The following is a 25,644-nucleotide window of genomic DNA, read 5'->3' on the forward strand; positions in this document are numbered from 1 at the left end:
TTAAAATAAAAACCCAATATCATATCAATTATACTTTTTTAAGCATGCATCATCTATAACCCTCCTGTATTTTGCCTAAATGCTTTACCTTAAACACCCCATAGGTGCCTGTTATATCACAGACTGTCACACAGTTAGGGTTGAACATAATTTTTAACATTGCTACTCAGCCATCATCGGCTTGGCTAAATGACAAAATGAAGAAGTCAGTAAAATAACAAAATGGTGAATTAAAATACTAGATGAAAATAACAAGTGCCGCCGACCTCGGACATCAGCACTGTCTAGAGCCATGACAGGATCGACAGATGGAGGAGTACAATATGCCCACACAGGCTAGAAACTGCTTGTCTTGCATCCAAACCGGCCGGCCACAGTCTGTCGATTTTGAGGAAGTCGCATAGATGGAGAAAGTTGAATGATCACACACAGACCCACACACACACACAGATAGAATCAATAGAATAGTTCGCCTAGACAAATCAGTGCATGCGCAGTTCATTTTGAACAGATGGGCATTAACTGCCTCACACAAAAGCAGAACTAGAATCATATTGATCCCCCAACTGCCAAAGATGAAAATGCATGTATACATAATCAATATGCTGACCCAAACTGGCAAAGTCCACCCAAACACGATCAATATGATGAGATCCTCACACAAAAGCAGAACTACAATCATGATGACACTAACTGCCAAACTGGCAAAGTGCCATCATCAAAATCAATATAATGACGTCATCAGATGCGGAACTGCCACGCCCACAAAGTGTCTTCAGTGCCGAAATCGGACCTCGGGGTCCCTGGGGAGTGTCTTAGATTAATTAAAAATGGGTGGTTAGGATCCCCCCTAAATAAAAAGGGTGGGAGGGAAAAAGGGTGTATTATACTACTACTGAAAGGGGAAGGTTGTTCCAGTCAAATGGGGCTTTGTAATGGAATGACCTGCGTCCGGATACAGAAAATATTCTTCTGGGAATAGCAAAGTAGGGATGGTGAGTATTTCTAAGTGGGTATGGAGATGTATATAGTACCAGTGACTGTTTCAGGTATGGAGGGCAGTTGAGGTGAACACATTTGAATAGGAATTGGTACCAGTGAAGCAATCAGGAACATCTAAAGTTCAGATTGAAATGAAACTTGTCACCCTTGTTTGCACCCTGTAAGGTCTCAAATATAAACATTTAAAATCCAGACTAGTCTGAACTCCTTTATTGTTCTGTGTGCGAGTCATCCTTTAGTGCATATAACTAACTGATCTATGACCATGGCCATAGATAAAAATAGCAGAGAAGACATGCAACCTATGAGTTATGGATAGACATCACAGGTCAATAGCACATCCTCTTTTATGGCCATATAAAGTTGAACTTTTGAAAGAATGTGATCCACCTGAACTGAACTGAACACCCATAGCTGTTTGTTGTATGATATGACATACAGGCCGTGAAATAAGTGTAGATATTTTTTATCATGATGAATGCAAGCTTATTATGAAATATTTCTATAAAAAACTATGTTTTCATGTCATGGATCCACAAATTGGCTATTTGGATTAATAATTTCAATTGAATGTGAAATTAAATTACTCCTCCTTTAGATGTTGTGGTGGTTTCCCAGTACTTCATGGATCGGACTCACTCACTTGGTTATCGATCGTTGTGCTGGGTATCAGGAGGTAGGGAATGCCGTCTGAGATCCCAGGGATCCAATCTGGGATCTGTGTCCTTGAGTAAGACACTGACACAACAGCTCCCTGGCCACTGTTCAATTGAGTTGCCCACTGGTTCTAGAATGGAAATGCAGAGGAGGAATAATAGGTGTGTGCAAATGCACTTGGCAAACCAGTCTCTTTTTTATTTCCCCCTTTACTGTTTAGCCAGGCTAACATTTAGAGAAGAAGAAAAAAAAGAGAAAAGAATGCACACTCATATCAGCTATGGGGTTTGTACACAGGAGATGTACAATGTGTAGTACAAATGTATGTTTCTGAACATACATGCAATTTACAATTTACAATTTAGGCATTTAGCAGACGCTCTTAATCCAGAGCGATTTACAATAATCAGGAACAAAAGCATGGGAATACATCACAAAAGCATTTATCATAAAACATGCGTAAGCTAAGAAAGTAACAGTGGAATATCTATATTATGAGACTATACATATAAGCTATATATATATACTACTATGCTATACAGTACATATGTACTATGGCGTGCTATGACTATATACAATGCAATTATAGTGCCGTCTACATAACATGCTATAAGTCTGTATCAGATGCTATCTAAGTCTACAGAAATGCTATCTAAGGGGGTAGGGTAAGTGCTATGGGCCATGATGGAGTCTAAAAAGGTGGGTTTTCAGACTACGGCGGAAGATTGGGAGTGATACATGTACTGTATAGGTTCAACTGCTTGACTCTGTCTTCTACCCGGAGCCATCCTATGCCATCAAAATGCGTTGCATAAAGGTGGGTCATGACTCATGGGCCCTACTAGGCCTAGAAGGAGTCGGATTCGTTCTGGGAGGTTTGAAGCTTAGTTTTTTGTGACATTGAGATGTTAGAGAACCAGGACAGGCGTAGTCAAACTCGTTTTGTGTCGTGTCGTCCAATGTTAACTATATGGATGACACGAAAAACTAAAGCAAAGCATTGTTTACAATAGGGTCCAATCCATAATTAATCTGAATACTTCAACCTGAGAACGGGTCTGGGTCTGATTGCCCTGGCCAGACCTGCGCCCTACACCATCCACATCACTAGCCCTGGTCCAGTGCGTCAGCGAGTCTCTCACTGACTGAGTGACTAGTGAGAGACTCGCTAAAAGCACTTGACCGGGCTACGGTCCGCATCACTAGCCCTGAAACATGACTGTCATGAAGTACGAGCTTCATGTGAACCATGGCAACCGCTTCACAGACACGAGACATCACGGACTTTCAGAAAAGTTTCAGTTTCTTCTGTTCCCCAAAATCTAAAATTAAGCTGAAGTTCCCAACAATCCATTGGCAATGGATATGCTAATATATTCATATCCGTTTTAAATTATTACATAGGCATACATGATGATGTAGGCTACTATAGTAATTAAGACTTTATAGTGACTTAGAAATAAATCCTATTAGTCTTTACGGTTTTTTAAATTATAATTGTTTATCCCTCTACGTTAATAACAATTATTAAACCACTTACCTATATTCTATCGGAGGATTTGATGCTGTCTTCTGAAAGTCTTTGAATACACACATGACCGGACCGCCACACTGTTAAATTCTGGCTTGCTTCACTGACTGAACTACGGTACTACACTGCCAACCTGCTGGATATATATAGGAGGATATGGCAATCAGTTTCCATTTAGTCTAAAAGGAAAGTAACATGAAATATGCAAAAGTTGTAATTTCCCCAAAGGCGGCGCCGCCCGTTGACCATATGATCCGAGTAAAGCGCAGAATATGATGTCGCAGACAGCTGATCAGGAAGTGATGATGTGCTGGACTCGGACTGCTGTGCTGGTGTTGTTATCGTTGGTGAAATGTTGAGTTTCATTTCGCGAGAAATCATGGTAACCGTTTTGTCGGCTACACCTGCAGTGACCTCACCACTTTATAGCCATGCCAGCCAGTGCAGGTTAGGCAGCCTCATGTCATATGTCAGAGAAGTGCAACTGATTCAGCAATGCCTGACTGAAGTCTATAGTTTAGTTATCGTCCTATCTGATGAAAGAAGCAATGTCACCAAGCAACCATGAGTAAACAAGTTAAAGGAACATGCAGTAGTATTGTCATTAACTTCATAATAACTCATTTTGACCTATTCACATATTTCGAGCAATGTGTTTTAACATTTATTGCAAAAGTAAATCCTTAAATTGTCACATCACATGATCAAGAGTGAAATTATCTTTCAAAGGAACACAACAGTCACACAGAAATACATAAAAACTCCAAGGTTATATATTTATTCGGACAAAACCTCTTAACTCCATTTCTATAGCCTAGCTATAACTCCACCACCTCTCCCCATCTCATGCAAGTAATTAAGTCACTGTCAGTGTCACAATACCAACTTTGATGAGGCAGCATTGCATTGTTTTAGAAATAAGGTTTTCTTCCTTTTCTTTCCTGAAAAATAAACTTTTAAAAAATATATATTTTGGAGTTTGGTTTCTTCCCGACAGCATGCCATAGGCTATAGCCTACAGCATATATTGTCGGGAAGAAAGTGTGTGTGTGTGTGTGTGCGCGCGCTCGTGCGTGTTAGGTCAAAGGTAACTGTAGGTCAAAGGTAACTCCCAGATTCCTTAGTTGTTTACTGATGTGTAATGGTTGATTTCCATCCATCCCAAATATATGGCCAAAGATTGTCACTCACTTTAAGGTACTACACAGTAAAATACTGTTCATTTAACTCTACATGTTGAGTAAAGGCAACTTTTCCAACAAAAGGATGCCAGTGGCAGTGACGGATATGGTGTGAATGAAGCTCTTTCCAACGCATGGTGGTGTTGACAGTAAATCTGATCTTGTTAAGTGCATTTAAAGGGGTTTATTTTGATTGCAGGATGTCGTAACAGAAACCGGGTACTTAACTGTAAATGAACAATAAACTGGTGCTACAAAATAAACAAATTAACTCATAACAACTGAAAAACAAACAAAACACGCACGGTTGAAAAACTGTGCGGCTTCCCTATGGCGTTTCAAATCCCTGCTGCCGTGCACCTGTGACGCATACAAGTAGGTGCCTGTGATTGGTTGAACCCGCCTATGCCCAGGTTGTCATAGCAACTTCACAAGAACTTATAACCACAATATAAAATCATCAAATTGGCTACAACATGTTGTGTTGTACAAATGTCAGTGGATGTACAAATGTTACATTTGTATTAAAGCACTTAGGGTTACAAAGGAAATAATTAACACTGAGCATACATTGACAAAAACATACCAGCTCAGTGCCAGTGGCCTTGTGTCTGCCCTGAGACTGGGAGGTCGGGGGTTATAAAAATGGGACACAATTGTAATATGCTATTGGCTGTTTGTATTCTTTTTGGAAAAATATAAAAAGCTACTCCTGTGGAAAGGCTATATTATATTACTTATATTGACCCTATAAACAATTTAGTATTATTTAGTACAGTATATGTAAGGTTTTGCCCCCTCAAATGGTACCTCGTCAGATAATCCCCACATATCCTACAACAACTTCTGTGAACAGACTTCACTGTAGTAGCTTTTCATAAATTATATTTGTACTTAGGCTGTCTGCTGCCATGAAAGTTTATAGTTAGAGAAATTCAAAATCCAGCCGTCTGCTGTCCAGCCTCTCCCACCCCTCACTGGGGAAAATTCTGGGAGGAAAACAGAAACGGGGTGAGTCTTCTTGTTACCGGGGGATGTACTTGTACATCAAAGCTGCCTCACACACTACATAAACAGGAGATAGGCTCCTGCCATCATGGCTCGGCAAGGCTTACATACCGTACTTACTTATCACTCATTTTGAAGGGTAATGTAATTAGAATCTATTCCAGTTGGGGACGCTCTTGACTAACTGCAACCTCACCCACAAAAAAGTAAGAATCATTAGAGGCTATTAGTCACTCACTCACTCATACAGGTACAAGTAGGCTAGTGAAATCCAATGGTAGTTTATTAAAAAAGGCATTAAAGGGCTACAATATACTGCATGTTTTGAGTGAATTTATTTTACATCTTAAAAAAACAAAACAAGACCTGAGTTGGCATATGTTTGCTCAGTAAACCATATATTTCTTTAATTCTTGTTGGAACCCAGTTGGCATGTGTAGTATGAACAGGATAATGCTGTATTGATAACCTTTCTTTCTGGTTTATTATTAATAAATCCATCATACAGTCAGTGATGCCAGACTAATTTGTCAACATAATGTAATATAATGTAATGCATTTGATCACACACTAGAATATGCAATGAAAATCACTGCAGTGACAATAAAGTAATACAATCAATGATTGAAAGCATCAAGCATGGACAACATTCATAAAAGATTATTAGAACAAACACATTTATTTGAAATTCCTGAGATCAAATGGTTTTCTCTGTGGGGACAGAGGCTCACAAAGTTATACATCTCAGGTTGTGGTCTGTTCTCCTGAGAGTGGTGAAGGTAACAACAAGATGGGTTGCTATAGAAAGAACATATTTACAGTTTGGTGTTGGCCTGCAGAGTTAAGCTCTGATGCAAGAGGTTGCAGTGGACTAGCCTTAGAGAGAGGTCAAAGTGTTATGTTAAATCAAACACAGGGTGTCTGGTTAATTGCTTGGTGTTGAAGCGAGATGGTAAAAATGTTATGTGAGAGTCCATCTGTCCTTAAGTGACTTTTTATGGTGTGCATGCTTGTGAGTGTCTAGGAATGCTACACATACATATATTACATGCAATCTTGGGCTGAATATAGCTAATGTACATACTGTAAAAGCTTTATATAAGTACACCTTTTGTCAATTCTTACAAAAAATTATGAAGATCACAATGCAAAAGACAATTTCACATTAATGTAATATAAAAATCAGCTATCGTACACATTTGTAAAAAATTGGATAATAAATTATCAGCATGTTACTAAAATATTTAAAACAATTGTGCCATGGTCATCACGGTTGTGTGCTGCCTTGGACCGAGTTCTTCTACAGTGGCAGTAGCAGATCACATTATGGCTGATTTATACTTGGCTTCATTCCGTGTCATGCACAGAATATAAGTATTAGCATCCAGATTGATTTCTCCAATGTGCAACAAAAAAACACAATAGAAGACTTCAAACAATCCTTTCAGCCAACATCCGCAAAGGCTGTTAGACCACAGAGAAAACAATCTATCTGGCTACCCTTCGCACAGAAATGTTTTCAGCTTTTGTCACAGAGGTATTTGCTGTGTAATGCTTTAGGAGTTGTCTCCAAGCTGGACTGCAGTTCAGTAATTCCTGGTTTCCTTTTAGGGAAGACAACAGAAAAAAATAACATGAAGAAAACTACTCACAATGGACCCTTAACCAGTACACAGATAGGCAGCAACATTACAGTTATGGTCAATGCAAGCATTTGTGCCTTTGTGTTATTTGTGGAGTCAGATCACCCTGCTCACGGGCGCACCAACGAATAATATAGTGTTTAAATTGTGGCGATTTACAAACATAACTTGGTTTCGTTTCATCCATGGTCCTTTCCATTGGAGAAAGGGACATTGAGGAGAAAATATTAAAGTTGAATTAATAATAATTATTAGCCATATATAGCCTATTTGAGGTGACAGAACACCGCAGCCGAGATCCGGGCAGCTGCAGCATAAATTAAGCCCTGCGTCTGATGTAAAGTTAATCTTCATTTATACTCCACCGTGCAAAATGGTGCATCTTTTTAAATGGTCCATTTATATAGTGCTTTTCCAAAGAGCTTTACATAGATTATGCATTACATTTGGCCAATCATACACCGATGGCAGATGAAACCATGCAAGGCAACCAACCTGCACATCGTTCAGATCCTGCTCAAGGACTGAAGGACACTTCGACACTAACTCTGTGGGAGCCTGGGATCGAACTGGGAACCTCATGGTTGGTTCATATATCCGGCTGCTCTACCTGCCACTCTACCCCTAAGCCACTCCTGTCTCGTGCAACAGTGTTCATTGCTTGATAAAACGAACAAGTCTACAATATATCAACATGTTGCATTGTGATGCGATGATGGTTATAAATATGTGTGGTGTTGAAAACTTAAGTGGTAGGGCTTAAGTGGTTAGCTCTGTTTATTGGGGCCTAGTTAGAATGGGCTTATCAAATAAGTTATGACTGAGAGGTTCACTACACACTAGTAGCCTCGTGTAGCGATACACATATCACTGTGTGAATATTCTCGTCCCTCTCAGTATTCGATTTTGTCCAGCCCCATATTTGCATACTGGGCCTGGTTCCAGACCAATCTGGTTGGCTCGTCACCACTTCGGCCGTGAAGTCCTCCCACAATTGAGAGGGGCCAGACTTAATCTGCCTGGGGCAATATGCATTGCAAAGGCAGAGGAAGGCTGGCTTAACACAGTAGTAAACTAGAAATACACAGTAGTAAACTAGAAATACAAAGTAAACTTTGTACTGTAGTACACTAGTAATATTATCTTACCAACAATGCACAGTCCTTCTTTGGCTCTGGTGATGCCTACATTTATCTGGTTGGGGTCACCCACAAAGCCCACCTGTTTGGACAGCCAGGCTCTGTCTGGCTGTCTTTCAATCTCCAAAGAGGGCAGAGAGCGCACAGTAGATATGATGACATATCGCCATTCACTGCCTGGAAGACACAATATTATACAGCAGTTTCATTACAGTTCATTATTACACTTTAGCGGCATTCAAGTTGGCTGATTAAATGTTTGGATAGAGTAAGTCTTGCCGAGCCATGTAATGTAATGTATATGTACAGTATGTATGTAATGTGGCCCATAGGGCAGGAGCCTATAATCTACTGTTTCTGTAGCGTGATGTACACCCCTGAACATGACACTAGTGTCCTGTTTTTATAGGCTTTGGTATAACCTGGCCAGAGAATAGAACCTTGACCTCCCAATCTCAGAGTGGACACTCTAACCAAGACCACTGAGCTGGTCCACATGGGCAAGGAGATTAGGAATTTCAAAGCCACACAGCTTGTTTATGGAAGGAAAAAAATAATAAAAATGAATCAACTGCTGGATAGAGAAAGGCAACAGTCACCTTGACTTTTTGTAATGGTGGTAACAGTAATTTTGTCCATTTCCTTCAGGCAATCTTTGATTTCTGACACTTGGGCATTGTAGGGAGACAGAATCACAATACTTTGTTGTTCTATACGGGATTTCTCAACCAGTTGTTTAGCAAACTTTACCTGTGCAAAAACAAAAAAAAACAAAGGTTAATAAGCATACCATACTAACTTTCTCTAAGCAAATGTATGACATTCAGCTATATAGTTTAACACTGAATAATACTGGAACAAAAGGTAGTTTAATACCATACCACTATATCTCTCTCTTCCAAGTTGGCTTTGGAGTTCTCATTGCCCTTTGCTGTGCGCACAACCTGACTGATCTCATCTCCTCGAACGTCTCCAAAAATGACCGACTTTGGCTTTTGGTCAACCATGAAGACACTGTTTGGCCGCTCTACCATGGTTTGCAGACGTCCTTCATAATATTCCATCGATGGGAATTTGCATATGTCTTCATGCTATAACGGTGCATAATTCACCATCATTAACTAGAATTTGTTTTACTTGACAATTTTAAAATTATGATATTAATCGTCCATCTCACAACAGAATAAAGCAAAGATTACCTACAGTAATCATATACTTTACATAATACTGTATCCTTGACATGGTCTCACCATTCTGTATTGGGTGTCCAGCATCACTGCCCTAGTCCTGTAGAGGGTGAAGTAACGCTCAAACAGGGATTTAGACATCCCCAACCTCCTGACGTGCACATTATTGACAATGGGTCGCAGCTGTTTGTGGTCACCAAGCAAAACAATCTAAAGGGATAAAGTGCAGTAGTTATTATTTTATCAGGCACCACATCTGAATGACATCCAAAACGACTGCTCATGCACAATAAAGCCCACATAATGGCTTAATGGTGCATTAGTGTGACAATCAGCTCTCAGTCAACTAAATGTACTCAGAACTCAAGCGACTTAAACCTAAGCCCTGGAGTGGCCATTGAGAGAGAGATGTTTTTTTTTAATGCTAATTCGAGATCTCAAAATAGTAACTGGTCTCGAAATACTATTTCGTGCTCTCGGATTACTAATTAGTTATCTCGTGGTCTCGAAATACTATTTTGTGCTCTCAAATTACTAAGTCATTATCTCGTGATCTCAAATTAGTAATTTGAGACCACGAGATTACTAATTAGTACTGTAACTCATGGTCTCGAATTAGTAATTCGAGATCACGAGAAAACATATTAGTAATTCGAGAGCACTAAATAGTATTTAGAGACCACAAGTTACTATTTCGAGATCTCGAATTAGCATTCTCTCAATGGCCACTCCAACAGATGAGTGAACAATATACATTTACGAGGCTTTAGCCTAATTTAATCAGTCATCAACAGCCAGTCTTATTCTAGTGTTCTTATATCCTGCTTATTGCCAACTGGTATCCATTAGGCCTAAATCAGACTGGTTCTGAATGCAGAGTATGACATGCAAATTGGAAGTGTTTATTAGAAAAACTGCATTATGTTGTGTAATTACTGTACTTAAAACCAGGGGTCTTCAACGTTTTTCAGGCCAAGTACCCCCTAGCTAAGAGAATCAGGGAACCCCACTACATACAGTATTGTATAAAATTCTGTTGCCGATTAAACTTTTTCATAGATTTCATAGATAGCTGGATTCATGTGTATTTTCAGATCCTCAAAATGTAGTTGAAGACTGTTGAAGACCTCTGATTAAACGCTACTGTGCCTATTTACGGGAAACAGGCGTGTTCCCCCGTGTTCAAACTGGTTTGAAGTGCAGTCAATGGCACGGCCAGTCGGCCACTGTATATACTATACAGTATTTCCGTGCAGACACAAAGTGGTCACTGACACTGAGCAGATGAGGTAAAACATGCCACTTTACCGCCGGAAACTGTGACTTTTCACTTCCACTGCAAGCCTCACACCAATCCACCACCAGCCCCAAAACCGGTCCCCATATTTCTATATATTCCTATACTTCTTTGTATAGTCATATGCATAGAAATATGTATATCAATTTCACATTGCAAAAACAAATCTTGCACATGCTCATAGACATACTGAAGAACCATGATGAGGTCAACAGTCAATTGTCAAACCGATCCAGACACTGTTGGAATGAAAGCAATTTTGATGAACAACAATAAAAAAAAATACAAAACAAATAAATAAAAAACAGATCCAGATAGAAACATCAGAATATTTACACTAAAATAGTTCAACACACCTTTTCCGGCTTGTAGCAGACTAATGGAATTAGGGCCTGCGGTTCAGTGGCCATTGCACATTCATCAATGAGTATCTGCCGAGCACTGACTGTGCTTCTCAAGCTGGGGGTGGAAGCTGCTGTACATGTGCACAGTATAATATCATGTCGTTCAAGCTCATGCTTCCCAGCTTTACTGAGAAGCTTTTTGTAGCTACAAGGGAAAGAATCCATTGTGTTATACGGTGGTAAAAAAAAAAAAAAAAATTAAACAGTGTATGCGAGCTTACTCTTTCACTTCTTCGTCAGACAGTTTTGGCCCTTCTTTTATTCTGTGGTCAAATGCTTTTATCTCCTCAGAATGAGGGTTTTCTTTCTCGCGTATGCGATGATGCAGTGTGATGCTCCTAAAAAGAATCAATTGAAGGGAAATGTGAATTATGGATACAAAATGAATTCAAATGTTCATATGAAAATGAATAGCACAAACTTGAATACTGTGGTTACAATACCTGAGTTCTGCCTTGGAGCACTCTTGGCGAAGTGACCTTGGAGGGAACTTGAGGGTGCAACCTGGATATGGGTAGTCCAGCAACTCCACTTGTTGGCTGTAGACTCTGAGGGGCTTCAGAGCATCGCCAAACCTCAACAGGTATTCTACACATTAAACATTCAAAGACATGTATGTATAATTCACTGCATTGCATATGATTCATTGAAACTAAACAAATACAGGAGAAATGACAGTGTTAACACACAAAGTAACTTACCTGCAACAACATCAACAGATTTGTTGGAAGGACCACAGTAGAGAATAACTTCTTTCTTCTTGCTGTCATTAGGGTCAACGATTTTCCTGTTAGTCATGGAGTTCATCTCCAAGAACCAGTACACAATGTATACTCCCACCACTGTCTTTCCAGTGCCTATAAAACATAATTAGTTTTAAGTTATTTTAAATAACTGAAATTAATCCTGAGGCATCAGGGTACAGCATGCAGCATAATGTTACATTTTACCTGGTGGTCCTTGTATAAGTGTGAAGTTGTGTTTGAGAGCTTTTTCCACAGCATCACATTGGCTCTTGTTCAACCGTGGCAGTCCTTTTGGTGGTTCTTTTTTCATCAGCTGCCATCGGCCGATCTCGTATGGTGTCACTATCAAACAAAATTTAAGAAACATTAAAACTTCAATGATATCAGGTGCGCATAAAGGGAGGTTGTTGCCTGGAACAATTTCTTTCAATTTGTTTTGATTTGGTACAAATTTATAAAATAATGTAACTTTTCACTACTGTCCAAACAGATTAGCTTACCTTCTTTTTGAATGTGATGTCCAAGAGCTAGCTTCTTGACAAGGTCACAAGCAGATGCAATGTTGATGACAGCACTTTCTTTTCGTCTACACATAAAATAAAATAAAACATTTGTATGTTCAAATTTGAAGTGTCTGCTATTCAAAAATATATTCATTAATGAAGTGAACTGGATGGAATTTATGCAATTACATAAAATGTTGTACAGATAGCTTTAAAGAATTGTGAGCTGGTAAGATAATCAATTTGCAATTAACACTTACATGTCTGGTAGCAGCTTTGGCACTAGTTCAACTGTGAAATCTGTTTTTTTCTGAAAAACACACTCTGGAATGTTGTCCATTGGCAAATGATTGACATAGAAGTCCACTTTCTTTGCTTTGGAGCACTCAATGTCTTCCATTTTGTATGTGACACCATGGGCCACCCATGTGAAATCGCCAGGATCCACCTCTACATTGAGGTCAAGAGTCTCAGTCAATGGCAAACCCCGTTTCCGTATGCAAAGGAAGCAATTCGCAAGATTGAATTCAATGGCCCATTTCTCAATGCAAGCGAGGGTTAGGACAAAGCTTCCTTTTAGAATGGAATCCTGCTCTTGACTCAAGCTTACCATCAAGTCCTCAATGACTATGCTGTCACTTTCAGCCACTGCAGTTGCAGCAGACTCCATCTCACACATAGGTTTCCACACCCGTATATATTCATCTATGTCCCTATATGAAGACTTGGATGGACGGTAAGCATATTTTGAGAAACATAGGATAGGGTCATGGGCATGATCCACACAAATCTCAAACTTTGGTTTGATGAACACCAGCTGAACAGTGGGTGTGTGTTGCCCTCTTTTTATTGCTGATGTCATTTGGACCTGAAGGGTGTCACCTGATGTCAACTGGAGAGCAAGGTCTACATAATGTTCTTCTTCTGAGCTGCATAAGCTGGTCTCACTGTTAAGCTTCTCACCAACATCTAGTTGTTCCTCAACTTCCTCTTGCTTTGTATCAGCATGCTGTATGAGTAACCTAGCTTGATTCCAATTGCCTTTGTCAATTGCTTCAACAATGGCTTTCCAGGTTGAGAGAGGAATCTCAGTGCAGGGACTATGGTTTTGCATCCTTTCCACTTCATCGTGGATTTGCTTGATGGTGGATTTGCTGGCAGAATAGATTCGTCTTCTCCACTTAAGAGTTGTACCATTTCTTTCAGGACATGGTTGCTCCTCCAGTTGTAAATCTCTGTACATAATCGGTAAGCTGTCTGGAAATATGCTCTTGTCAAAAGGAAATGACACGCGGAAACTCTCTTGTTCTGAGTCTGCGCTAACAACAAATGCTACCTTTGAGACATTTTGTTTCTTCATGTTCACTGCAAAGGAGATCATCTCAGCCTTTTGTTCATACTGCTTTGCAGTCTTGATGCTCTCTTCAAAATGTTGCGACAAAATGTCAATTTCTCCTGTAGAGTACTGGACTGGAACGCCACATAATATTGAGTGCAAAAGCCTCTGCAAAATGATGTCAAGGAATCGTCTTAACGGTGAGGAGGCTTGTGTGTAAGACCTTAATTTCAGCAAATAGTGCCCAACATCTGCTTTGGGTGATGAGTTTGAACGTATTATGTAAGATTTCCCGAAGCACTTTCGGAACTGAATTACTGCTGGTAGAAGCTGAGGATGGAAGTCATCTGTCGCAATTAGATCAACTAGTTTGTCTACGTCACTCTCTGTTTGGGCAGCTGACAGAATTTCATGCCACACTTTCGTGAGGACACGGAAACCTTCCTCCCCTGCCACTTCTTGTTCACAGTCCAGCACTCTGTGCTTCAAATGAAAAGATAATGGTATGAGATGTCCATACATCTCCTTCAACTCTTCAACCTTTTCAGGATTTGGTGGAGCCTGACATCGAAGGGGCGTGCAATTTTTCGTTTCTTGTGCATGGATCAAAACGTGAGATGTCCAACTGTTGAACAACACACTAAGCTCCTCAATCATTAGATGGGCTCTCCTCTTCCCAGGTAATTGGTGATCATCAGGACGAGCATAAGCCCAGTCTTTAAGTCTAGCTCTTCTTTGGGCTTTTGCGAAACGATAAGCCATTGAGACACAGTCTTCTACTGTATCAAACTTGGGGTTGATACAGATCTGGGAGGGATCTGGGAGGGATCTTTTCTCAATGATGTCCTCTGCCCCGTCATAAGACAGCTGTTGATTAGATTTGATTACAGAGAGCTGGAATGTTGGCTCTCCAACAATCTCATCTGTTGCCTTTTTAACTTTGAATATTAGCGAAATAACTCTGCGATTGTGACGTTGCAGAAGACTCCACTCTTTGCTGAAGCATTGTGGAAACATAGGGATGGACTCTGTCACTGGACGGTAATATGTGGTACCACAACATTTTGCTTCTCTGTCTAATGCATCCCCTGGTCTCACCATGCTAGCCACATCTGTAATATGAACTCCGATTTCATAGTGGTCATCATCAAATTCCTTGACGCTGATGGCATCATCCAACACTTTGGCATTTTCCGGATCAACAGTGAATGTTATAACCTTGTGTAAGTCTTCTATTCTTGGGCAAGTGTGCCCCCACTTAGTTTCTGATCTGGCATCTTCACCATCTGTGTATTCGATGGGAGATTTAACTCTGAATTCTGCATCTAAAATTCTTAGGCCATCATCCAAAGTTTTTCCAATTGGGAGAACATCTATGACCCTCCCCAGTGGGAAAATATTATGTTCTTTCCAGCAAACCACTTCCACCAAAAAAACATACTTCTGTTTGTGCTCTTCACGAACACTCTTTTTAATGGTCCAATGTGTGTTACTATGGTCCCATACTGGGATGAGATTGCGGTCTTTCTCGCTAACCAATATGCATAGTTTGGGAGCATTTCTAGCAAGTGGTATCATCATCTTTCTGGGTTTTTCCTCAGGTTTCACTCGTTTTCGTTCACTTGTTTTGTAGTGATCTTCATCCTCAAGCGTGCACACAAATACACGGGGTGATTCAGCCATCTCGGTGACCCCAACAACCTTATTCTGTGCATTGCCGTCACAGAATGTTCTCTTCAACACCACTTCATCTCCATGAAAGGCCTTACCCAAGTTCTGCCTGCCTTTCAGGCTTACACGTTTGGTGGGGTTGTCAAATGGTATGATATAACCTGTGTCAAACGACTCCATAACCAACTGTCCCCGGAAAAACATATTTGGACGACTTATACATAGCTCCTTAAGGTGATCTTTCTCAGCATCTGTGACATTGTATGTAGACTCATCCTTTTTCAGAGGCTCAAATTTGTCTGAACTGCATTCTGTTTCCATGATGGCAATGTCATCTTCCAGTTCTTTAAGAATTGAATCTGTGTGAATGTCGCTATCATCTGGCTGTTCAAATCGTCGGAACCTTGACATTTCATTGATATCTCTGTCAAAGAAATCTTTGGTGAGGTGGTTTGGTTTAACACTTTCCTTGTTTATGCAGTGGTCTATGTAGTTCTTCCAGATCCTTGAGCATGTTCCAAAGGTGCAGAGGGCAGCAGCATCTCCAACCACAAACACTTGGGACTGAGCCCTGGTCATGGCTGTGTTTAAAACACGAGGATCATTGAAGAGCTGAACACCAGGTAAGTACGATGATTTTAGGCTTTCACGTGTTTGAACAGCTGTGATTATAACAGCCCTGAATTGTTTTCCTGTAGACAAAATAGACACATTTCAGAGTAAGACATTTTTAATTAAATTGGATATTAATACCATCAACAGTACATTTGAATACTATATTTTAGATGAATAAGCCAGATTCCATTCAATGGTTACTAATTCGTTATCTTATCAAGATACAATTTAATCAATTCTAGGAACATCTAAGGTTAAACTAAAATCACCTTGAACATTTGCGATGTTCTCAACTTTGACTCCAACAAGGTGTTTTTTCCAGAGCTCCTTTCTGATTTGTTGAACCTATGACAAATCCACCAAAAACAAAGAACAGGCTCATGGTAAGAAGTGTTTTGGAGGAAAGTGTTTTCCCTACTCATTATTATAAATTATCAACTTGTAGGCATTATTCCAATGATAACAAGAGTCAACAATAAAAAAAACTGTGTCCTACTTTACCTGAAATCCCTCTGATAGAACACAGATAGAGCTGTTGTCCTTCTTTCCCCATACAGATGGCCAATGTTCCAGAACATCTTGTACTATTTCAACAACTTTTGCGACCTCTGCAGTATTGTACCATGACATAGAATCTTTTTCCATGTGGCACTCTCCTCTTACATGATAGAACTTCAGGGAGTGGCCATCTGGATGCACTGGAACTTTTCCAACAGCCTTGATAGCATCATTCTTGCCGACATAGAACTGAGTGGATACAAAGTCCACTATTTCTTTGGTCGAGCGATAATTTGCGTTGAAAATTATTCTGCTTTTCATGGCAGCATCACTCCTTTGTCCTTGATAGAAGTGAAACAGTCGATTCAGAAGCGTGTGATTAGAACGCTGGCCGTCCTCCACTGAGAAGAGCTTGGGTCCCATCTGCATGTGATCTCCGGCTAGAACAACTCTGGTGTTTGGCCCAGCCAGACCAAGAGGCATCAGGGCTTCACATTCCAGCATCTGGGAGGCTTCATCAATCAGAATGTGGGTGAAGTAGCCACTAGGCAGCTTTAGGTCATGAAAGTGTTGTGCCATTGAGGTAGTTGTTATCACGATTCTGTGGCGATCCAGGACAGCCTTCGTGGGAGGTAGAAAATATTGTCCATCTTTTGAGAGATGGCAATATTTCAGAGTGACTGCATCGGTAGCATTCAAAGAATTGCCATAGTTTCTTGCCTTTATTCGAATTGGCTTTAATCCATGGTGTCCTTGCTTGATGAAAGGATGGAAGTGATCTTTGACATAGAGATCTGCAGAACTAAAAGGAACGGTTGGAACTGTTAAAATGTTACTGTCAATACAATAATTACAAGCAGTATTCTTTAAAATTATATGAAGTTAATAACCATTCCAATTAGTAATGAACTTTTATTACTAACTTTATTACAATCAAGAACTATGCATAAAAGGTGGTTAAATTAACTGATTCAGAACATGGTTTTCACAAACATCTGCCTAGGATCGATTCTACATTTTGAATAAGTACCTGTTGGTGTGCGTGCAGATCAGCACTCTGACATCAGGTTGCTGAGAGAGCTCTCTGGCTGCGGTAGCCAGTGTGAATGTTTTTCCAGTTCCAAATGGTCCATAGATAAGAAGTGGTGCCACATCTTTTCGCACATCTGAATCGCCTATGATGAAATCGATTGCAGCCTGCTGCTTGGCATTGACCTTGTCAGAGCTACTGTCATTCACAGGAACTCCACATATTTTGAAGTCTGGCAGCACTCTCTTTGTATCTGGTAGGAGATCTACAGCTTTGTGCATCTTGCAGAACCACAGACGGTTCAGCTGAAATTGCACCTCCATCTGACGTGTTTCATTGTTTCTGAGGTCCAGCTCTGAGCAGCATCTTTTGGAGAGTAGTAGGTGCATTTTGTTCTCAGTCATAGTATCTCGTACAACGATGGCTTCATAAACCTTGGACTGGTTCCCAGCTGAAGATAATGGTGCTATGAAAGCTGCCTGGACACTTCGTCTCAGTACCGATCCCTCTGGGGTGTCTGGTGTGAGCTTACAAGTAACTGAGACAGTGCAGTACAGTTCTCCATGAGGCGCCTTCATATCTTGAAGAGTGTCTGAAACAATAGCTTCTCCACAAAAATTTAGTCTAAAGTAAAGAGAAAGAATATGCACTTGTTTTACATAATGCTTATATATTAAAGAGTTGTGAAAGGACAAGATTAATTGATAATCATACTACCTTGAGACAACTTCTTCCTCTGCCCTTTCCTCATCATACAGGAACTGGTGCATTCTCTCCTTGTAGTTTTCATGACTCAGAGGTGTTTGGTTGATGTTGGTGGGTTTGTAAAGAAAACTAATCTGAGGAGGCTTGTACTCCTTTAACAGCTCTTCCTGGTCTTCTTTTCGGTTTACACATGGGATGATGACTCGGTTTCCTCGATGCCAGCGTTCAAGACTTTGAGAGGACGTACCACGGGCCACAGGTGGTCCTTCCATGCCTTCTGGCGTTGGCTGTCCGACCCTAACCTTGAGCTTTTTCAGCAGCACTGGTCTCATGTCAAAATCCAGCACCAACCACTGTTCGTAGAGGCCTGGGTTGAGGGCCTCAAAGGACACAGTGATGTCATAGGTCATGTCTGTGCTCTTGAACTGTTCACCTGAGACATAGGTGCAGGGCATGGAACTGATTTCTCCAAGGGAGAATGAAGCTCCTGGCTCCTGTTTCAGCAGCGCCACATGAACAAGTAGCCTCTGTATAAACAAAAACGTATTAGCTAACTACAACAAAGATGTACATTAATTACTTTTTGTTTAAAAGTTTTTAAACTTATTTGAAACCAATAGAAATGTATAGTTAAAATGTACCTCTGTGTTGACATGAAAGTTCCAGTGCAAGCTTGCATTAGCCTGCTCACAGTCCACATATAACTCTTCATCACACATAACACTGACATCATCAACTTGGTCAGACATCTGTTCAATGATTTCAATCATTTATTTTCATTAATGATGTATATATATTCTTAAAATACAATGGTTTATACTGTAGTAGGCTATCAATCAATGAATCACCTATCTATCTATCTATCTATCTATCTATCTATCTATCTATCTATCTATCTATCTATCTATCTATCTATCTATCTATCTATCTATCTATCTATCTATCTATCTATCTATCTATCTATATAAACAATGTAAATTGGACAAAACTCTTACTTACAACATATACTTCATTGCTGCTGTTTCTGTATTCCTCTAAGAGCTTTTCACCATAAGGCATGAAGCCTTGAGCTTCAATGTTAAGCTTTATCTCTTGTTGTTCTTTGGCACGGATCCGCCACTCCTCCAGTTCCACCACAGAATGTGCTTTTACACAGCTGTTTCCATACTCACAAGTGTCTGGCCTTGAAAGAGAAGTAGAAGCATCATTAAATACTGTAAACTGTACAGAGTGAAAGGCCAAATCCATGCCCCAGAAATCAGAGGATAGAGGGGAAATAATCATGTTTTATGAAAATCATGTGACTATTTGAAGTTAATTCATTGGTATACACAAAAGTATTTTTTTTTCATCATGATCCTTTGAGTGTGTGTAAACTGAATGGCACATTTGGGGGCTGGGGGGGCTATAGCCCCTGTTTTCCAAATGGTGTTATATAGAACCATAACCTGTGCCTAAACTAAGCTGAAGAACCAATGAGAACATGTAAAGAACCATAGAGGGGCTTAACATACATGCCCTTAGTTTGTATCAGCGGTGCTACAGTATATAGTCAACCACCCCAAAGAACTACAGAGGAAACCACCATACTGTACTTACAGAGGCAGCACGCACGCACGCACGCACGCACGCACGCACGCACGCACGCACGCACGCACGCACGCACGCACGCACCCACACACACACACACACACACACACACACACACACACACACACACACACACTAAAGACAATGCAAGTTGCATACCGGTATTAACTGTTCAGGAATAAAGCATATCAGTGAATGTGCACATTCGAAGGTGAGCAGAGCACTTTTACCTGTCACATATGGAAAACTGCTCCCTGCTGCAGTGGGGAGGGGGGCGACATCCCCACTTGATGGTGGTATCTTCAGATATCATCTGGGCATGCTCCAAGGAGGCACAATGCTTCAGGAAGCTCTCCTGAGAGGACAAGACCAGGAGGCAAGCTTTGCAGTAGATGGCCACCTGGCTGCAGGGCTCAACCTTTCTGTCTTGACTCAGCAGAAGGAGCTCTGCACGAACGAGAGACCCACTTTCTTCTGCCTTCCACACGGCCAACTCTACCTCGCTATGGGCACAGTGGCACTGGGAGGCCCCGTGCCAACAGGGCATGCCGTGCTGAACGTGGCTACAGTATTCATATCTGCAGTTTGGGGGAAGAGGGCGCACCTGGCTGTACACTTCCTTACCCTGACCGTGTGTTACGTGATGGACTAAAACTGGGTTCCAGGCATGCATGGCATCTGATGAGCAAGTGCTGTTTGAGCTCAATTTTGGTGGACTGCCTAGAAAACAATATTGACAGAACTCAAGAAATTCACCTGAAAACTCTTTAAGTATGTTTTCAGCTATGATCTCTGGCTGCATGGCATTTTTTTCAGATTCCGTTACAAGTCTAATTAACTCTGCAGTATCTATCCCTTTGTCTTTTTCGAAGTTCCATACTGTGGCCTCCTCCATACTTCTTGCAAATGTGCATTTCCTCCCATTTTTTGTGCAACCAGAGCCTTCCTCAAAATATATGCATACTTGATAAAGGCTACTTTTACTCCTAAGTATTGTTGGCTGGGGTGAAATCGGTCTCCATTGGTTAGAGCCTTTGACTTTGGCTAAAAGCAAATCTTTACCACAACAGTGACTAACTGACTGAAGAGAGTAAGTTATCTCCTTCTCTTGGACAGAACACGAGGAACACGCAGCTGTTAGGTCTAAAATACCTAACAGGTCGCTCAGGGTTTCAGGTTTTTGAAGTTTACCAGTGTCGAGCTCAGCAGCAACTATTTCAGTTTGAGCTATACGCTGGCAGAATGAGGTGTGGTTTAATCCCTGGCTCTTTTCAAAGTTCCATACCGTGGCTTCCTCATCGCTTCTGGCAAAGGTACATCGGTTCTTGTGTTTTTTACAACCAGAGCCCTCTGAAAAGTACCAGCACACTTCATACAAACTCGGATTTGGAAGTGTGGGTCGTCGAGAAATAGGCCTCCATTTGTCACTGGCCTTTGCTTTTCCAATTAGAATATTGTGTGCACACTGGTGCCTGGCAGATTTGAGTAAATATGTAATTTCATTCTCTTTGACTGAGCATTCAGCGCACACACGCTTAAAGTCATGTGTTGATAAAAGATGTGTTAATTTGGACCCATAAGCCCATTTATTTGCCATTGTGCTAATGGAATACTCATATCTAATGAATACGCTAGATCTGCATAAAACAAGAACTCATATCTGGATAAAAAAAGGAAAAAAAATGAAGTCCACGGTAAAGTCCTTCGATTTCTTGAATCTAAAGAAGACAAAACACACGCACACGCACACGCACGCACGCACGCACGCACACACACACACACACACACACACACACACACACACACACACACACACACACACACACACACACACACACACACACACACACACAATTAGAACAATGTATGATGGTCAACACTTTTGCCTACAGTGTGTCCAAAACATAAAATAATAAGTTCTCTATTGTATCAAGACTATCTTTCTACCAACATATTTCATATGTACGGGGAATGTCCCCACCTCACTGGGGACATGTGGGGACATTCCCTGTGCATATGAAATATGTTGGTAGAAAGAGGTGGGGACATTCCCCGTACATACCCATGTACCTTTCTAAATACTTCCTCAATGTAAACGAAGTCCACACCCACAACACCAGAGGGAGTGCAACAAACCATGTACAACCCAGATTCGGCACAAACAAGGGACTAAATTCTTTTCGCTCCTATGCCACCAAAATGTGGAACGCCCTACCAACAGTCATTAAGACATGTGAATCCCTTGACTCCTTCAAAACCGCTCTCAAAGGGCACCTACGGATGGCTGCAATTCGAAACTGGCCTCTGTAAAATCTGAATCCCCCCCACCCCATTTCCCCTCACTGTATATGTATCTTTTCCCTTTTTGCTTCCTATATGATGAATTCCTGTTCTGTTCTTTAGCTACATAGAAGTGTCTATTTGTATGTCTCTAAATGTTTTGATGAATTGAACAATGTGGACCCTGTTGTAAACAAGTGTAATGCTTAATTGGGTCGTCCACTCACAGTTAACAGTCTTTGTATTGAGTTTGTGCTTAAAATGTACTGTACATTCTACAAACTGTTAATAAATATTTCAATCAATCAATCAAACATATTAAATATGTTGGTGGAGAGATAGGCCCTCATTTATCAACGGGGTTATGGGTGTACACCAGGTGTACACAAGGTGTACACCCAAATGTGGGTGTACACCGCGTTGATAAATGAGGGCCATAGTCTCTTCACTCAGAGAACAAATCTGCACCTGGCTCGCTGATAAAAAACTTTCTTTACACCTAGGAAAAACTGAATCCATTCTCTTTGGATCAAATAGTAATCTCAGCAAGGCAGACGGCTTCTCAGTTAAAGTAGGTGACAATATGTTTTGGAGGGGTGACCAATTAATGACCATGCCATGTTGTGTCTTGTCTTGTCTTGTCGTATGTTTGTCTTCAAAACTTGATTCAGGTTATATGGTTTGTAACTGTCAGTGTCACTTCCCTGTTAGTATAGGACTATACAATTTATTTTTCTTTTATGCTACCACAATATTTTACCACAATGTCATTTTGGTTATGACATTTATTTGTACTTTGTATTTTTTTGGTATGTCCCATATGGGTGTGTCACATTGTTATATTATCTGATTTACTGTATACCCTGAAATCTTGAATAAACAAAACTGTGGGGGAAAAAAGTAGGTGACAATATTATCACACGAAAAGATGAAATTAGAATTACCTATACCGTATCTACAGTAGGTTCCATCCTGGAGGCAAATCTTTCTGGTGATAAAATGGCACCAACGTCATTAAGAAAGTCAACCAAAGAACAAGATTCCAGTACAGGATCTCCTCACTGGTCAACAAAAACCCCTTGAAGACTCTAACACGTGCCCTTAATTGTACAAGGTTTCTTCGACTACGCATGCACCTCTTGGTAGTGGTACCACAGCACCTCAAAGGCTCTTAAAACAAGGCTCCAGACTTCCAAAAACAAACTGATCAGGCTACTACTTGGCCTCACTCCCCGAACCCACCTCACCCCTGCCCATTTTGATAGGCTGGAATGGCTTAGGGTTGACGAAGAGTACAGCATCTTGCAATGGGTCTGGTCTGGTCTACAAGATTGGCTACAAGATACCCATGTACCTGTCTAAATACTTCCTTAATGTCAACGAAGTCCACACTCACAACACCAGAGGCAGAGGGAGTTCAACAAACCACGTGCAACCCAGATTCGGCTCAAACAAGAGATTAAATTAATTTGGCTCCTATGCCACTAAAATGTGGAACACCCTACCGGCTACCGATAGCCATTAAGACCCTTCAACGAAGTCCCTTGACTCCTTCAAAACCGCTCTCAAAGAGCACCTACGGGCGGCTGCAATTTGAAACTGGCCCCTGTAAATTTAAGTCTGAGCTCCCCCCCACCCCTTTCTCCCCATATTGTACATGTTTTTCCCTTTTTTACTCTCATTATGATGATTTCCTGTTTTGTTTTGTTATAGAAGTGTATATTTGTACGTCTCTAAATGTTCTGATTAATTGAAAATGGTTGACCTAATGCACAATGAATGCAGCATTACAAGTGTAATGCTTAATCTTGGACCGTCCACAAAGAGGACAAAGTAACCGTTTGTATTGACTTAATCAATCAATCAATCAATCAATTAATCAATCAATCAATCAATCAATCGGCCCAGGCCGTAGCGTAACGGTCTGGGCACCGGACTGGTGATCCAGTCGCGGTGTGCCGCGGGTTCGACTCCCGGACCCGACACGGCCTTTACCGCATGTCATCCCCCCATCTCTCTCCCGTTTCCTGTCAGCCTACTGTCTGTCCCTTAAAAAATCAATAAAAGGCGTAAGCCGCAAAAAAAATATCTTAAAAAAAAAAAATCAATCAATCCTGAAATACTGGACTGGTTATTCTATGTAGTTGAGATATCACATATATTGAATTGCTGTCACTTTGGTAAAAGTAGGCCTATATATTTTAGGTCTATAGGCTACTTCCTCTTTGTCTGAAACCAGTGCTGAAATATCCTGTAGGTCTTTAAGACCGCTAGATGGTGCCAGACAGAGCCTTGATGGTGCTAAACAACCCAAACAACGGCCAAGATCTAGATTAGGCTAAAGGCTACAGTACTAATAACAGTATAGGCTACATGTTGCAATAGGCTATAATAGTGTCATAACTGTCACTGTGGTCAAATTGTCTCTGTACCACCACCATGCACAGGAACTTTATTTTATTTTTCTCTGACTTAAATCAAATTAACTTGTAGTTTATTTTGTGATGGAATAATAACATTTCATGTTGAATAGACTATATCACATGCAGCGATGCGCGGGAGGGCACCGTCCGAACCACGGACATTAGGCTAAAATGGAATAGAATCAAGCACGGTAATTAACAAGCCTTTACATGATCATGGAGTATTAATATTAGCCTATTAGTTAACTTGCCTTAATATGTCGCACAACTGGGTGTGGCTTTGCCAAAATAATTGTTTACGAAAGTTTGTAGATCCGTTTTTATTCCCTTTTATTATTATTAATATTATTATTACACTTATTATTATTATTTACTTTATTATTATTTACTAGCCTACTAAAGGAGAAACCACCATCTTAGCCTGTTCTATTTCAGTCTATTTGTGCGCCTACTGTATAGAAACATATCTATCTACTTTCTACTCCACACTCACCTCTATGCTCAGGAATCAAGATGTGTAGCTTTTATTTCCATCCCACCGACGACACTTGATGAAAACAGTCTGAACAGTGAGTGAGCACCGCCTGATAGCAGCAGCCTGCCTATATCTATCAGACGAGAACATTTGCAAGTAACTCCCATTTCCTCGAGGCACATGATCATGTAGGCTAGCTATTAAGTTTCGGTTTTGCCACACTATGAAAAAAAGGAAAACGTGTAAGGGAAGAAAACAACACCTAGCCCCATATGGCTTAAACTTAAAGCCTAAAACAACGAAACTGTTTTTTTTTTGCAAATCTGCACTGATCTCATTAAATGACCCCTATGAGATCCTCAGGAGTCTGAAATCAGTCCCCAGGACTGAGAACTTTAAGCCCCCTCAGTTCCTCCCTATATGCTCATTCTGTAGCAGGTAGGGACTAGGGACTGAGGGACCATATGGGACCATCATCATCAATGCTGTTGTCCTGTGTTAACCAACAATTAGGACGTTTTTTCATCGCTGCAATTCTTTATCTAAATCAAATTATCAAGTGAATCTGGCACTGTGGCTGCTCACTACTCAGAGTAGGCTATAGGCTACTTATTCCCTAGACTCCCTAGAATCCAGACTCCCTCAAAACCGCTCGGGCAGCTGCAATTCGAAACTGGCCCCTGTAATAACATATACAACATATTTCTATGTTGTATAGCCTAC

General features: G+C 40.6%; 1 protein-coding gene across 2 annotated transcripts; it reads right to left on the bottom strand.

Annotated features, from left to right (window-relative positions):
• Positions 1–5,694: 5,694 nt before the first annotated feature.
• On the bottom strand, positions 5,695–25,059 carry LOC310863215 (3'-5' exoribonuclease HELZ2-like). 2 transcript variants are annotated; one of them, XM_083771401.1, is made up of 20 exons: positions 24,940–25,059; positions 19,974–21,461; positions 19,153–19,336; positions 18,795–18,902; positions 18,166–18,680; positions 17,449–18,072; positions 16,422–17,220; positions 16,190–16,265; positions 12,559–15,997; positions 12,296–12,381; positions 12,000–12,137; positions 11,751–11,906; positions 11,493–11,637; positions 11,271–11,387; positions 11,002–11,194; positions 9,412–9,558; positions 9,043–9,252; positions 8,761–8,911; positions 8,171–8,338; positions 5,695–6,983 (listed from the first exon to the last, which is right to left on the bottom strand). In XM_083771401.1, the coding sequence occupies exons 2-20, from the start codon at positions 21,338–21,340 to the stop codon at positions 6,868–6,870; spliced, it is 8,739 nt and encodes a 2,912-aa protein (XP_083627527.1). In that variant the 5' UTR covers positions 21,341–21,461; positions 24,940–25,059; the 3' UTR covers positions 5,695–6,867. The 2 variants fall into 2 exon arrangements, with proteins under 2 accessions (XP_083627527.1, XP_083627528.1); XM_083771402.1 differs by lacking the exons at positions 5,695–6,983; positions 8,171–8,338; positions 8,761–8,911; ... (2 more) ...; positions 11,002–11,194; positions 11,271–11,387 and having other exon boundaries at positions 11,498–11,637; positions 11,751–11,812.
• Between the last annotated feature and the right edge of the window lie 585 nt (positions 25,060–25,644).

This window comes from Protomyctophum parallelum (assembly GCF_964188405.1).
Source record: "Protomyctophum parallelum genome assembly, chromosome: 8".
Classification (NCBI taxonomy): Eukaryota; Metazoa; Chordata; class Actinopteri; order Myctophiformes; family Myctophidae; genus Protomyctophum; species Protomyctophum parallelum.